General features: G+C 38.6%; 1 protein-coding gene across 2 annotated transcripts in view; it reads right to left on the bottom strand.

The window, feature by feature from the left end:
- The window catches only part of LOC127851097 (uncharacterized), a 48,145-nt gene that overhangs the window by 13,393 nt on the left and 18,579 nt on the right, over positions 1–16,173 (bottom strand). For both annotated transcript variants that reach the window (XR_008035663.1, XM_052384619.1), the window contains 6 exons: positions 15,557–15,711; positions 11,762–11,831; positions 11,271–11,408; positions 10,790–10,965; positions 9,959–10,127; positions 9,069–9,179 (listed from right to left, as the gene is read on the bottom strand). Coding sequence is in view for 1 of the 2 variants with exons in the window: in XM_052384619.1 (XP_052240579.1) it covers positions 10,814–10,965; positions 11,271–11,408; positions 11,762–11,831; positions 15,557–15,711 (515 nt within the window). In the remaining variant the exon portion in view is untranslated. The remainder of the gene's footprint in view (positions 1–9,068; positions 9,180–9,958; positions 10,128–10,789; positions 10,966–11,270; positions 11,409–11,761; positions 11,832–15,556; positions 15,712–16,173) is intronic.

Here is a 16,173-nt window from a genome sequence, read left to right as displayed (position 1 = left end):
AACACTGTACCTGTCGATGCTGGTATGGGGCGCGACTCCAACCTACCAGCAATGGCTCCACCTTTCTATGGGAGGGCTGATGGGTCATATGGAGACAGAAATCAGAATAGATGGGTTCCATATGACCAACGGTGCAACCAAGGTCAAGTACAAGGTCGCTGGAATCGCCAAATGCCATGTGGTATAGGTCAGTATCAACGGCACGGATACAGAACAGTGAACCCAGATCATGTGAAGATATCCCCATTCACAGGGAAGAAAGATTGGCAGGTTTGGATTTCGAGGTTTGAGGCAATAGGTATGCGTTACGGATGGGATGATGACACAAGAATAGACCAGCTATTACCTCGGTTGGAAGGTCAAGCAGCACAATTTGTCTTCACTCAACTCCCTCAAGATGTGATGCACAATTATAATCTGCTGATTGGTGAGCTTAATAGCCGCTTCAGAGTCATCGAAACAGCGAAGTCATTTGCTTCAAAGTTTGCACACAGGTATCAACGGCAAGGGGAGTCAGTTGAAGAATATGCTGCCAATCTGCGAGAATTGTATGACAGGGCACATGCACGTCGGGATAAAAAGACTAGGGATGAAGATCTTGCGCGAAGATTTTTAGATGGGTTACGTGACGAGGAGGCACGGTTTGAAATTAAATTTCACAAGGATCCATCGACTCTTGACAAGGCGGTGTACTATGCCGTTACATTTAGCGAAGTGAGAAAGTCTCAAGACTCAGAACGCCGCAGGAAGTTTGCTCGGGTAGTGCGAGAAGATTAGTTTTCTCAACGGGGCTCATCTGAAACACATACCAAAACAGTCATGAAGGACAAAAGGCACTTCAACAGAGTTGCGCAAAATACAAATAAACATGTTAACCAAACTGAGCTCTTGAACGAAATACTAAAGCGCCTCGATAATTTGGAGCATAAACAACCTGCTTATAATAAGGGGCATCAGCTGAAGAAGGCTGGTGTTGAATGTTTTAGCTGTCACAAGTTTGGACATTTTGCGCGTGAATGTCCGGAGAAGGATGACAACAAAATAGAACAAAAGGCAAGTACTCAAGAAACACACAGGCAGAAACCTTTAAACTTCAAGGGACCAGCCCTGTCGGCCAAGGGGAGGTCCAAATACAAGTAGAAGAAGGCCGAACAAAGGAGATAACAAAGGAGCAAGGAGCTCCAAGGGAAGCATTGAGAGATTTAAGGCGGTCACTAGCAGATGGAGTATACGTTCATGGAACGGTTAACGGGATGGAGTTGATCTTTACAGCGGATACTGGGGCATCTCGAACTGTAATATCCAGTAAGACAAACTACCTAGTACCATGCAGTCAAAGTTGGTGCGGTCTGCATGTTTAGTAGGTGCAGGGGGTGTTCCTGTGCCTGAGGTGGGAAAGGGGAGTTTTGAAATATCACTTGGGCCACACAAACTTATTAAAGAAGTGATTGTGGCAGACATCGAGGATGAAGCCCTACTTGGATATGATATACTGATGGGTAGCGGTCAGGGACCGGCTGACATCATTTTAAGCCAAAATAAGATCATGTTAGATGGTAAGGAGATCCCGGTTTTTCAAGTGGGTAGAGGAAAATGCTCCAGAAGAGTGACAGTGGCGGATGATGTGAAAATCCCTGGATTAACGGAAGCACTGGTGGACGTTTACATAGAGAGAGAAGAATCAGACGATTGCTTAATGGCTGCGGAATACATAGTGGAACCTAGCAATAACTTTAAGGACAAATATCAGTTGGTCATGGCTTCCACCCTTGTTGATATCAATAAACTGTCGACATGCAAGGTCAGGGTCTTGAACCCGATGGATGTTGAAGTTACCTTGAGGCAGAATGCTGATGTCGGTAGAGCGGAGCTGATTGAAAGAATTGTTAGCGTCATCGCTGAAGAAGAACCTGAAAAAGTAAAGCAAAAACATGGCAAATTGAGAAAAGTTTCTGAAGTAAACAGCACGCAAACAAAACTGCATCATTATATGGATCAACCAATACCGGCTCAACTAAAAGACCTTTATGAAAAATCTGTTGATGGAAAGAGCCAAGAACAACAGCGTACTGTCGCAGCTCTTCTATGCAAATTTGGTGAGGCATTTTCGAAGAACGAATGGGATGTATGCCTTACCAATGTTGCGGAACACTCAATTGACACTGGAGATGCTAAGCCGATCAAGCAGAGGCCACGACGCGTGCCACTCGCATTCGCAGAAGAGGAGAAATCTGCAATAGATGATCTTCTGAAAAAGGGGGTTATACAGAAAAGCACGTCTCCATGGGCCAGCCCAATTGTCTTTGTGAGGAAAAAGTCTGGAGCTGTCAGACCCTGTGTAGACTTCAGAAAGCTCAATGCGGTGGTCAAACCTGATGGGTTCCCTTTGCCAAGGACTCAAGATTGTCTTGATGCAATTGCAGGCTCTGCTTACCTTAGCAGTTTCGACCTAACAAGCGGGTATTTTCAAATACCTGTGAAAAGTGAGGATATCCCGAAGACAGCATTTACCTGCAAGTACGGACTCTATGAAATGACGCGTATGCCGTTCGGACTGAACAACAGTGGCAGCACTTTTCAGCGAACAATGGAGCTCGTACTTCAGGGTCTGCAATGGCAAACATGTCTTATATATGTGGATGACATTATTGTCTATGCAATGACATTTCAGCAAAACATTGAGAGGGTTTATGAGGTCTTGGAAAGGATAGTAGAGGCTGGCTTGAAACTAAGTCCTGACAAATGTCACCTTCTAAAGACTGATGTCGTTTTCTTGGGGCACGTGGTCTCCAAGGACGGTGTTCGGCCAAACCCAGTGAATGTATCCAAAATACTATCCTGGCCACAACCTGTTAACCAAAAGCAGGTGAAGCAATTTGTCGCAACAGCATCATATTACCGTCGTTTTGTGAAAAACTTCGCAAAATTGCCAAACCATTGACAGACCTGACACGTAAAGATGCCCTATTTGAATGGACAGAGGCTTGTCAAGAAGCATTTGAGGCACTGAAAGGGCAACTTACAAGTCCCAATGTAATGAGCTACCCTCTTAACGATGGAGGTACCTTCTATCTTGACGTTGACGCGTCAGGCGTTGGAATTGGCGCGGTCCTGTCTCAGACGCAAGACAATAAGGAACGGGTGATAGCATATGCCAGTCGTGGTTTGAACAAGGCTGAAAGAAACTACTGTGTAACCGAGAGAGAGCTTCTCGCCGTTGTGTACTTTGTTCAGTATTCCGGCAGTATTTGATGGGCAGACAATTCATAGTAAGATCAGATCACCAGGCTCTAGTGTGGTTGTTTAGTATGAAAGAGCCGAATGGAAAGATAGCCAGATGGATTGAAATATTAGCAGCATTCCATTTTTCGATTGAATACAGACCTGGTAAACATTAGCCACACTGCGACGCCTTGTCAAGGTGTGAAGTACCAAGAGACTGTGAATGTGACAAGAATGATACCAGTGAACCTCTACCCTGTGGTCCATGCTCGAAGTGTCGACGAAGAGCAGAAATGATGAAGTCTGAAGATTTGGTGGCCCAGCTTGCTGAAAAGGAAATCGGAAAATTAAGGACCGTTGACACTAGAAGTACAGTTAAACCCAGGTTCCAACAATTTACCCCAGAAGAAATGTCCAAAATACAAGACAGGGATCCTGACATCCAAATCATTAAACAAGCACAAATCAAAGGGGAGAGACCAACAGCTGGTGACATGGCAAGGGAAAGTGCTGCTGCCAGATTCTACTGGACCCTCTGGGAACAACTGTATCTTGAAGATGGGGTGCTATGTAAGCGTTTCAAGAAAGAGAACGGGACAGGACAATATACTCAAATTATAGTCCCAGTTGAGTTGAAGCAAGAGTCGATGCGGTTGGCACATGACAATGTAATATCTGGGCACCTCGGAATCAAGAAAACCCTCCAAAAAATATTGCACCAGTTCTTCTGGTTTAATCTGAATGAAGACCTGAAATTATACATCAAAGCTTGTGATACCTGTGCATGCGACAAGAAACCACAGAAGAAAGCAAAAGCTCCGATGGGCCATTTACCAAGTGGCACACCATGGGACACCTTAGCAATTGATTTTTTGGGACCATTGCCAGTAACAGAACGGGGTAACCGATACATTATGGTGGCTACAGACCATTTCACCAAATATGTAATAGTAATTGCTGTACCGACACTGAGCGCCAATGACTGCGCTTTAAAAATTGCAAACGAGTTTATAGCCAGATGGGGTGCACCGTTGTCAATTCACACAGACATGGGGTCAACCTTCGAGAGTTCCATTTTTCAAGCCTTGTGCAAGCTCTTCGAAATAAGGAAAACGCGCACTACTCCAAGAAATCCAAAAGGGAATGGTCAAACTGAGCGTTTCAATAGAACACTGGTCAAAATGATTAAGGCTTACCTGGTTAACCAAGACGAATGCGATTTATACCTGGGATGTCTGGCAGGGGCCTACAGGTCAACGCCACACGAAGCCACCGGTCTTTCGCCAAATCTGATGTGTCTTGGGAGAGAGGTGAGGGTACCTGCTGATCTGGTTTATGGATATGCAAAGGGCAAAGAGCTAACATCAGACGCGAAATATGTCAGTTCAATCCGAGCACACCTGCAAAAGGCACATGAAATTGCCCGTAAGCACATGAAGGCAAATGCAAAACGAAGCAAAGACGCATATGATGTCAAAACAGTATTTCATACATACAATGTGGGTGATGCCGTATGGCTTCTGCATGAATCACGAACGGTGGGTGTGATGCAGAAGCTCATTCAATAGGCCATATTTAGTGGTGGAAAAGAGGTCCCCTGTCACCTACAAAATACTGCTGAATGGGAAAGGTGGGTCACAGATGGCTCACCATGACAAGTTAAAGAAATATGAAGGAAATAAGAGGCCCACCTGGTTGATTAAAGCGGCGAACCATTTGGTTTCGCAAAGCAACACTCATTCGCAAGCATAATTAAACATGTAGCTATTTGTTTACGCACACATAATCAAGTACATAGTCATGACGAGATTATTAATTCTGAGCGCGCACCAGACCTCATCACATCACCAATTCCTCACGCACAAGGCTCCAACAAAAGATAACATTTCTTCAACTACTCGCTCACCTTTAATTTCCAAACCCTCCCTCTTTTTGCATTAATAACGATATGGTCACGTTGATGGTAGTGGCGTATTGCTTGTGGAGCCAGTCCTCAAAACTGGTTACTTCTTGTGTATTTCCAGGGAACAATGGAGGCTCGTAGGACCAAAAGACGCCAGTTCACCTGCATGCACTGCGCAAAGAAGGGGAACACAGAGAAGTATAGAATGGTTGATCACATTTACAAGCACCACGTGGCCCTCGACGATTGCCCATTCTATTGCACGTTGTGCATGTTTAGGTGCACCACAAAGGAAGCCCTACAAAAACACGTGACAAACTACACAAAACACACGGCGCTAGCTGGCAACAACAACGACCAGACGCGGTTTCTCCGAAATAACGCCAATCCAAAGCCTGTTTCAGAAGGAACGGACTTCAGGGAGGCGACCCAATATGAGACGGACCATCGAGTGATCATGATCTACGACTCTTTGATGAGTGACCACGAAGAAGAAGAAAACAACGATGGTCTAGTCACAGTAAAAGTCACGCCGGAAGTCCTGGCCCAGTTATCTTTTTATAAAAAGGTGCAGGAATACGACCCCTGTAACCCCGGGATGGGCGATCTGCTTTCCAGCGGAACACACCGCGAGACGTCGAGCGCAGCTGTAGCACAACCACAAAGACCATCTGCGATTGCCTTCAACTCTCCAGCTGTAGAACAACTACCACAACTGTCGAGACCACCCGTCATAATAAACACTCCAGCCAGCACCACCAGCTCTATGACTCTCAACGCCCGTGCACCAAAGTCGAACAGCTCCACAGACGCGTATCGAGCCACATCCATGGCTGAGGTGTTGCACACACCTGTAAAGGTGTTGCGCACACCTGTTGCTGGGCCGACACTTAGACAGGTTTTGCCAGGATTCCACTTTGCTGACACCCTCTTCCTTGATGATGATACGGCTTTTCCTTTATCACTGCCTGAAACCAGAAATATCACAGAAGTTGGCGTGCAGACTGACGATGTGAGGCCATCAGAGGCAAACCAGACCCTGTTGTTCAACGCCATCGCATCCATCCTTGAGGCTGGGTTCGCGAAAGTGGCTGAGGCGATCGACCGGAACACCAGAGGCATGAGGGATGTCGATCGTGGCTTGACCAGGATGACCTCGACCATGGACAGGATCGAAAGGGCAGTAGGGCGCATCGCCGCCGACTCACGACCGCGGGGCAGGCCGGAGGAGACCGCACCGAAGAGGCAGCGCCTTCTCGAAGAAAAAGAAAACAATAATTTTAGAAGATAGATTATAATTGTAGGAGATAAATTTTGCCTTATACTATCATCATCAGTATTATAAATAATAAGTAACCATTAAGAATAGTCATTTCCATTAACTTTAATAAATATTATTCATTTTTCACACCTTGCCGCATGCATGGGCTTATTAGTCATTATTACCTTATAGTCAGCTATGCTTAAAGATCTTAAGTATTCTTAACATTTACCAATTGAAGAACTCCAATTGGTTAGAAATTGTCAAATATGTATCAAATCTGGTATTATTTTAAAGTTTAAATGTTTGTTGATATCTAGTCATGTGTATTAGTACACGTATATTGTTTGATATCTATGGGATAATGATGTTAACAATTCTTATTGTTTTGAAATATTGTATGTCAGATTGTCATAATTTCAAAATTGAATTGTGATAGTTGCAATGTTTAAAATGTATAAGCCTTATTTATTTAAATGTCAGTTCCAGGATTGCATTCTGAATGCGTTGGTGTTAAGTGTAGTGCTTACTGTAATATTGCAGTGTTTAGATGAGGGAACTGTAAAATTGTTATTTGTTAATAAGATTATTTAACGACTTTATTGTTATTAAATTGTTTGTTTTTCAAATATTTATCATTCACAAAGTTGTTAAGAGTTATGGCTATCGGAGTTTAGCCATAAACAACGTGGGGGTAATGTTGAGATTGGAAACTCAAATATGACGACAGTGAAAACTCAAACAAGCATTATTGGTTTTAACATGATCAAAATCACTTACCTTGTATTGACTTGAGTTGACACTCTGTTGTTGAGTCTTTTATACTTACTTCCGTTGGTTTGCACTGGCTGAACCACAAGAATTATGTAGTCGTTTCTAATAATCACTGAACAACATACTTAATGCATATGTTTGCCAGTTATATTTAGGTTTGCCTGTTGTATTTCCACTATCATAACTTTAAGCTATGTAATGGATCTTCGTATCCATGCATTTTTTCTTGAACTATGTTACGCTCGATTCCAAACTCATGGACGATTTTGTTGTAAAATTTTAGTGTTTTTCAACACAATGTATACTTATCTACATAACAGCGCAGTAGGGTTCATTTTAAATACTTTGTGATGATGTAATTTGTTAATATTGTTTTAGCGTTCTTTCCAACATTTTCGTGGCAGCCATCTTGTTTTAACTGTCAATATCGGCTAAGTAGCGAAAGTATGTTTTTTCTCCAGCAAACGAGTTGAGGTTCGTCTTCAAAACGCTAAATTAACTTATCATGTGTAATTTGAACCCATTTATTTGTAAACATGTTGTTTTTACGAGAAAATAATACATTGGCCTTTGAAATGCTATTGTAAACGACGCGCACCTAGCTGCCACATTAGTATCGATTTGCTTAGTCATGCCACAAGAGCTGTGGCGTCCCACAAAAATTGTGGCACGACACAATGTGGTGCCACATTGGGGTGTGTGGCATGTGGCATGCCACAATGTGGCACCGTGACGAGTATAAATAGCCCGAGCGCGTTCATTCGGGACTCCAACGTTTCTAAAAGAGCCTGAACTCCATCTCGGTTTTCTTTAAAACTAGAACTTCTAAATTAAAACTTAGCAAAAAGGTGCGCGTATTTCAAACTTATTATTTAATTAGTAACTTATAGATAGTAATATAAACAATATTAAGTAAATATATATTATTATAATATACTTTAATGAATTGAATATATTTGATCATAATTTCTGTAACGCACTTTGAGCCAGTTAGTCTCTTTTCGATAATAGTACGTTTTGATAGGCTACACTTCACTAAACTGTGTAAACGTTTTATTATACTATTATCGCCATATCTTAACGAGTTTTCTTCATTAAAAATCTCAACTGTTTTCAAACTATTTGTCGTATTTAATCCTTTAAGTTCGAGTCGCTAACAACAGCAATCACTCACTCACTCATAATTACACAGAAAACAATTCACAATCACCAAAAAGTACTAACGGATGACGAAGGCCAGTCACCCCTGAAGGCGAAGGCCAAGCCTGACAAAGACCAGTCACCCCTAAAGGCGAAGGTCAAGGCCAACTCGCAACAATATGCTTAGCTTCTTTATCGAAGACTCGAAACGTTTGACAGGCGACTATATGTAAAACGCCACACCTTAATAAAAAAAGATCAAACGATATTGTGTTGTTTATCAATAAAATCAATAAAATAATAAAGCGTGCGTTAGGATCAACTTCGATAATACTTGTATTTCAAAGATAATTATTACAAAACATCGTTATTTTCTTAGACCTTTTAAGGTGGTTACAAATAGCAGTAGATATAGACAGTATTATGTGGTCATCGCTTTGTCATAGCTTTGTAAAAAGTATCATTAATTACACCTGGGTGAAATTTGGCTTTTATAAAATAGCGTTTCGTTTTGTTTAGATTGCCTTAATAGCTTCATGGCAAACGCGTTTTCCACTACAAAGGATTTAGACATCTCACTGACTTTTACCAATAGTCTTAAACTACATTTGATAGTTTGTGAACATGTGTAAAGATAATAGTTTTACAATGTTTGCTTTTTACATAATATTTTACTTATGTTTACATAGTTATACAACAATTTTGTTAATCATAAAACATTATGGTACGATAATGTACTCATCAACGAAACGAACACTCGGTCCATACCTTCTGTCTGTTGAACATTCTGGATAATCTGAAAGTCCCGAGATACTGCGTTTCTCTCTGCAATAACTTCAATTTGGGTGACGATATCTTCAATGCTGGGTGTTTTATTGCCTGAATTACATAAATGCATTTGCTTGATCATTAAAAAATGTACGTGCTTTATTGGAAATCAAATAAAGCAATATTATAGCCGATCGATTAGAAAAAAATATGAATACTGATTGTCGCGCAACATGTATAATTTCAAAACCCGTGTATTAATGTAAGACACATTTTATCTTATTTTTGCTAAACTACTTTTATATAAAAATATATGGAAGTTGAAATGAGATTTAAAATGAAAAATATAGGAAATAACTATATAAAATCGCACCAAGTATATGGTGACTCTAAACAGGGACATGTGTAATTTCAGACTAGCTCAGGTAATTTACAAATAAATTTGATAATTAAATGTAATATTTACTGTTAAGCTTGGTCGTAAATGTTGTATTACACTGTGCTCTAATCATTTGCGATTAAATAGTCGCAAGCCAAATATCAAAATATATACTGCATTTTCATAGTGTTCGTTGACGTTGGCTCCAACGTAGAGCAGGGGGAGCAATCTGTTACAATCTAAATAGATATTCGACTAGTCAAACAGGCCAAGTCATATTTGCCTTTAATCGCTAAATGGTAATCAATATGATATTCGTTCTTATTTGTTAACGTATTTCTGTACGTATTTGCTTTCGATATCATATTAATTTTGAACATTTATTGAAAATTTGCAAACCATGTTTCAAGTCTTACATCTGAAGTAAAACAGCAATTTGTCATGATACCTTGGTTATACACAGTTCATACAAAATGTCATATTGTGTTACAAAAATATATAATCGACACACCTTGCTGAACGAGTTCGAGAACTGCCTGTTTGATTTCTTCCTCAGAAAATCCCATGCTCTCTTTTAGCATACTGTCATGTCGATCAACAATTCTCTGAACTAGAGGATCCTCCATTGACATGGCAGCCAATGAGTTAGTCATATCTTGTTGCGGCGCCGATGCGTTTTCCTTTGAAACAGAAAAATACATATAGTTAGATCTATGCGTTTCATGCAAAGGTCTATAGGAAAGCAATGGATAACGAACTTTTAAACTAAAATACTTTAAGTAAAATCTGCATCCATACATTTATTTGTATTCGCCTGTTGTTTGTAATCAAACAATGTATAGTCGAGAACAGTTCACTTTTATTTGAACAAATATTCGTTTGTTCACTTGAATCACGAATTTGTATTATATAAACAAATTAAAATGCGATATTCAAGTAATGATTATCTAGCAAAATACTTATTGTATAAACTTTAATATGCTATCAAGTTCGTGCTTATGCTTTGCATTCTTAAGACCGAAAACGTTTACACCTTACGAGTCTCAATACTTCTGTGGGCGAAGCCTTATGCTTAAATGCCAAGATTAAGTGATGTGTGGTTCTCAAAGGTGCATTTCTTTTTATGTTTTGGTCCAGCACTTACCCTTATATGTGATCTCTTCTTAGAGCTTACTTAACGTTGGTTGAGTGCGCTTTTTCAATAATAGAAGTGCATATATGCACTTTGTCCTTAGCATGGTGCCAGTACACAGAAGTACAATACCCCAGATCCAGGATGGGGTCAAATAAATACAGATTTAACTATCGGTATGTCTTGACAGACAGTACATAACGTAATTACTTCGGCAGCTTGATCAGCTGAAAGCTAAATAAGGTCGATGAAATCGCGCCCTTTTACTTCGCGTGCATAAGGACAAGCAGGAAACCATCGACAGTGTTCTATCCAGGGATCGTCTCCGTGTTCCCATTTCCTCAATCCACCGTCACACGCAAAGCATCGGCAATGGTCGTCGTTACCTGGTCATAACATTGTAAGATAACGAAAGGGATCTGGTGGATGCTAGGAGATATAAAATAACCCACAATGAAAAGACGAAATATTTTGTGAAAATGTTTTGAAGGTGATTTTAAACGGACTAAATACATGAATTTTACTTGTAGGCATTCAATATTCTACATCTCACAGAAACATTATACCTGAGGAGCATCGTCGTTAACTGAAAATATTTTGGGCAAAATTCAACCATTGCATTGCATTGTAAGCAAAGCAAATAACCATTTGATACAGTAAGACATAACGAAGGGCTCACGTGGGTACATACCTGTGTAATACAGGCCAGCTTCAGCGAGCTCTTGAGGTCTTTGGGTCACATGTGACGGCCAGTTAGTGAAAGTATCCAATCGAGACTGCAGTGACCGAAGCCGTTCGTGTCTAGCCCTATACCCAGTCGCAGGAACACCTTATTTAAATGTGATCACCCTCCATTTAGCCATTTAACCCCTTCAAATATTTTGTTAAAATGTAGACTGGGTACGGATAACAAAAATTATAATTTAAATATTTTTTTCTTCATTTATAAGCTATAATAATACATTGATAGCAATATTGTATCACCTCTTTAGTGATTGTACTATAATGATTGCATTCGTTTTATATTTTAAAATTCGCTCATATATTTCGTTATTTTTTATCATAAATAACATTGTCGTCGTCGTCGCGTCGTCGTTGACACAGGTATCTAAAACAACATCGTGTATATCAAAAGAACAGATTTGTGTATTATCCAGATCTAATTAAGTTTCGTATACATACTTTGTTGGCTGATATATCGAAGACGCTGCTGGCGTCTGATCTCTTCGGGGTCATGTGTTGGCAAACTTCGCTGAAAATTTAAAAATCGCAGAGATTTTTTAACCAATTAAATAGTAGCAAAATTAGTTAAAACTCTGCTGTGCGATCCAACATCCGATACAATATATGCACAGAATGATTAAAATTGTTATGTACATTTTATTAAAGAAATAATATGTTTCTATCATGGTTTGTTGTCGAATAACCCACAGTAAGGAGTATAGATGCGTTGAAATTAAATCACGAGTGCAAAGCACGAGTGATTTGATAACACGCATCTATACAACTTACTGTGGGTTATTCGACAACAAACCATCATAGAAAAATATAATTTCGATTCTAACACGATTCTGATTGATTTGTTTCAAGCTTTAGGACGTGAACTATATTTTTCAATACGCCACCCTTCTTAGTACAAAGTTCACTATTTAGTGACGTCATTGAATTGTACAAACATATGAGGTCGTTTTTATTCATAAATATTTTGCAAATGACGTCACTTTCATTTGATTTGATTTTATTTGGTTAACATATGAACATTACATAGTTACTACATAATGCAGACAATATAAAATATATTATCACAGCAATATACATAGCAAACCATGGAATACACACACAATACCAAGGATAACACAAAAAAAGAGACAAATGATTTTCACTTATTTCCATTGTGGTCCTTGATATTGGTGGCAGTTACCATGAAACAGTCATGTATTAGATATTTAATAATGTATATGTATCACAATATGTACTGTTTAATAAAGTATATAACTGATTAAGAATGAACAAATATAATCACATGTTCATTATTATCACAGAAGTTGCATAAGAAAGTTACACACTGCATATGTAGTTAATAAACACACTTTGTAGCATACTATAAGTTTAAGAATAATTATGAGATCCTTGCATCTTATTGATCATAAGACTTAAAAATGTATCACAGTATTTTAACAGAACATAAAATTCATAATACAAATTATACTATAATAAGCTATAAAGACTCTAAAAACTGTTTCTTGATGGCACCCTTGAATTTGTTAGGTTTAGGTACATCCCTGATGTTTTGAGGAAGATTGTTCCATAAACAGATACAATTATATGTAAATGTTTTAGAACCAAATCTTCCTACTCTTGGTTTGGAAAAACGACCAGAGTCTTCAAATGTAAAATTTTCAGCAAAATGATCAGAGCTACCATATTAGACCTAGTACAACGATTATGTACGCCAGACACTGGCTTAAAATTCTCACCCATATACTCTGGTGCAAGGCCATTTTAATCTTATGTACATGACAAAGTATGATCTGTTCTACTCGTTTTGAAACAGGCAGCCAACCTAAATGTGAAAACTGTTCTTGACCAACATGTGATCTGTTATCCATATTCAGAACAAACCTAATCATCTTGTTTTGTGTAGTTTGACGCCTATTTTTAAGTGACTGAATAGGACCAGGGTACCAAAAAGAGCAGGCATAGTCAAAGTGGCACTGTATAAGAGACATGAAAAGGAGTTTTCTGGTGTGCAATGTTAAGAACTTACTATTTCTGTATATGAACTTTAATCTTGAGTTTGCCTTTGTAATAACTGACCTAGCAATGGTTTTACCAGACAGGAACTGGTCCAATATAGCACCTAGGTACTTAACAGAACTTGATGGAGTAATTGACACATCATTGCAAGAGACTGAGGATTTGACCTTAGTTTGGGCTTTGAGCCAAACAATATAGATTCTGTTTTACCAAGATGTAGGGAAAGTTTATTGTCCACTAACCACACACTTATAAGTTCGAGATCGCTAGAAAGAATGGATTCAATTTCTGAAATGTGTTTACCAGCTACCAGGATGCCAGTATCATCAGCATAAGGTAATTGTTTATTTCTTACCACAGCGGCCATATCATTCACATAAATTAAAAATAAAAGGGGACCTAAAATGGAGCCCTGAGGAACACCACATGAGATGGAGGCCTCGGAGGACATAGTACCCGATACGTCAACAACCTGATGGCGATCGGAGAGATAGGAGGTAAACCACCTGACTGCGTCACTATGGAGGCCAATAGCCTCAAGTTTCGTGATTAAAATACTATGATTGACGGTATCGAAGGCCTTCTGTAGGTCTAACAATATCATACCAACCATCTTACCTTCATCCATCTTAAAACGAATATAATCAGATAAATGGGTAAGGCAGGTGTCTGTAGAGTAGCCACGCCTAAATACTGATTGATAGCTATACAGAAGCTTTTTGTCATTTAAGGAACCTTCAACTTGGTCATAAATTACTCTTTCAAGGATCTTTGAGATGATACTTAAGATCGAAACCGGTCTGTAGTTTTCAACCTCAGTCTTAACACTTTTCTTATAGAGGGGAATAACTCTCGCTGACTTGAGGTCATCAGGAACAGAACCCTGTATGATTGACAAGTTAACAATATGAGCAAGGGGACAAGATATGAAAGAAGCACTATCCTTATTTTCAGACACAATGGAAAATGAAAAACTGTTTTGCACAACACCTTCAGTAGCGTAGTAATTACTTGTCATATTTATTAAAACTTTTTGGTAGTTTCTCAACAAGTAAAGAAGCAACTGATGTATAAAATGTGTTAAATTTCTCAGCTACTGTAAATTTGTCAAAGGAAATTTGCCCATCAATCTGAAGCCCTATGCTACTCGATGAAGAGTTCCCTTTTTTAGTGGGAAGACCTAACTTCTTAAGTGTGTCTCAGAGAGATTTAGAATTGTTTTTATACTGTTCTAGTTTATCTGAAAAATAATGTTTCTTGGCCTTACAGATAATTGACTGAGCTTTATTTCTCAACTCCTTAAAGTATTAAAACTTTCTTCCATTCTATTTATCTTATATACATGAAAAGCTTTGTCTCTTGCCTGGATACTATTCAAAAGATCAGGAGTAATCCAAGGCTGAGTGCGTTGTTTAAATCTAACTTTTTTTACAGGTGCAATGCCATCAAGAACAGATAAAAATGTACTTTTAAAATTATACCAAGCTACAGAGACATTGTCACATAGTAAGACACTACTCCAGTCTGTAGATAAAAGACATTGTTTAAAGTTTTCTTTACTGTAGTTTTTCAATGAAAACAACAATAGTAGAAACTTAATGACGTCACGTTTATAGATGCTACTGAAAAGCTGACATGCTATAAATGTTTTCTGAATTACGCTTCCTAGCCAATAACATTCTTTGTAGGTGTGGTTATGCCACTTATCACCAAATAAACAATTTGTTGTTTCATTACATTTATATACATGCTACATTTATTACATTTCTTTTAGAGCGGGTTTTAGCACGTTTTTCGGAACTATTTTCGAAACATTAAGCTCCGCCCATAAGTTATTGCAGAATAACCCACACTTGATTTCCTTCTTTGTCTATAGAAAACAAGTCGCGTGCCGTGTTAGAATTAAAAAAAAACAAATGTCTGGCTTTACAACTGAACATGTGCACAAAGTTAAAGTCACGATCTGCCAACTTTAAGAGGAAAACAACATCAACATATAATTCGTACATAATCGCTGACCTTTTTCTGTACCAAACATAGTTTTATTAAAATCATTAAATAAATTTGATCTAGTATGTGATTTTGAAATAAGTTTAAATCGTTCAGATAAGTGTAACCACCAATTTAGTGGGGTTTTTACTTTTTACAAAATCAAGCAAACTCCGAAATAAGTATATTAAATAATAAAAACTTAAAAGCGGCTATAGTGTTTAAACGCACGTGGTATCGTTCCATTCCGTCTTGGCCTCCCAACAAAACTAAAAGGTAAGCACAGTTCCTAGAGTGACGGACATGTTCTTGTAGAGGATCGTCAGTGTCGGAAAAGTCTTTTAGACCAATACCACAGCAGAAACATCTAACCAAGTCATCGTTACCTACAAATGGTAAACATTGTATTCAAATACATACGACTCATCATTACTTTTCAGATATTGTGTTTGCATCTAAAATTACCAAAAACATGTCACAAATATTTTATCGTTTGCGATATTGAAAGGTGTGCTTGCTAAAAGACTATCTTTTAAGAAGATTCTATATAATGTTATGTGATATCGAGTAAATGCCATACAAACACAGTGAAATACTAATTTAGAATAATTTTTAGCGTTTGTATTGTGTAAACAGTTGTAGGCACGACTTACATTATGCAAAATTGCGCAGTCAATTATATTTCAATAAGAACGGTCAAACGGCTTAGTATTGGATTTTGACTGAGCAATTAGATCTCATGGGAAAGGGAGCAAAAATGTTTAATATTTGTACTCTTTTAATGCGATCAAACTTGAGCTTTTACGTTTAGAAACTTATGTTGGTCAAATTAAGACAATTAAAACCAT

The sequence above is a fragment of the Dreissena polymorpha genome, chromosome 11 (assembly GCF_020536995.1).
Source record: "Dreissena polymorpha isolate Duluth1 chromosome 11, UMN_Dpol_1.0, whole genome shotgun sequence".
Lineage (NCBI taxonomy): Eukaryota > Metazoa > Mollusca > Bivalvia > Myida > Dreissenidae > Dreissena > Dreissena polymorpha.
This window is presented reverse-complemented; position numbering and strand designations above follow the sequence as displayed.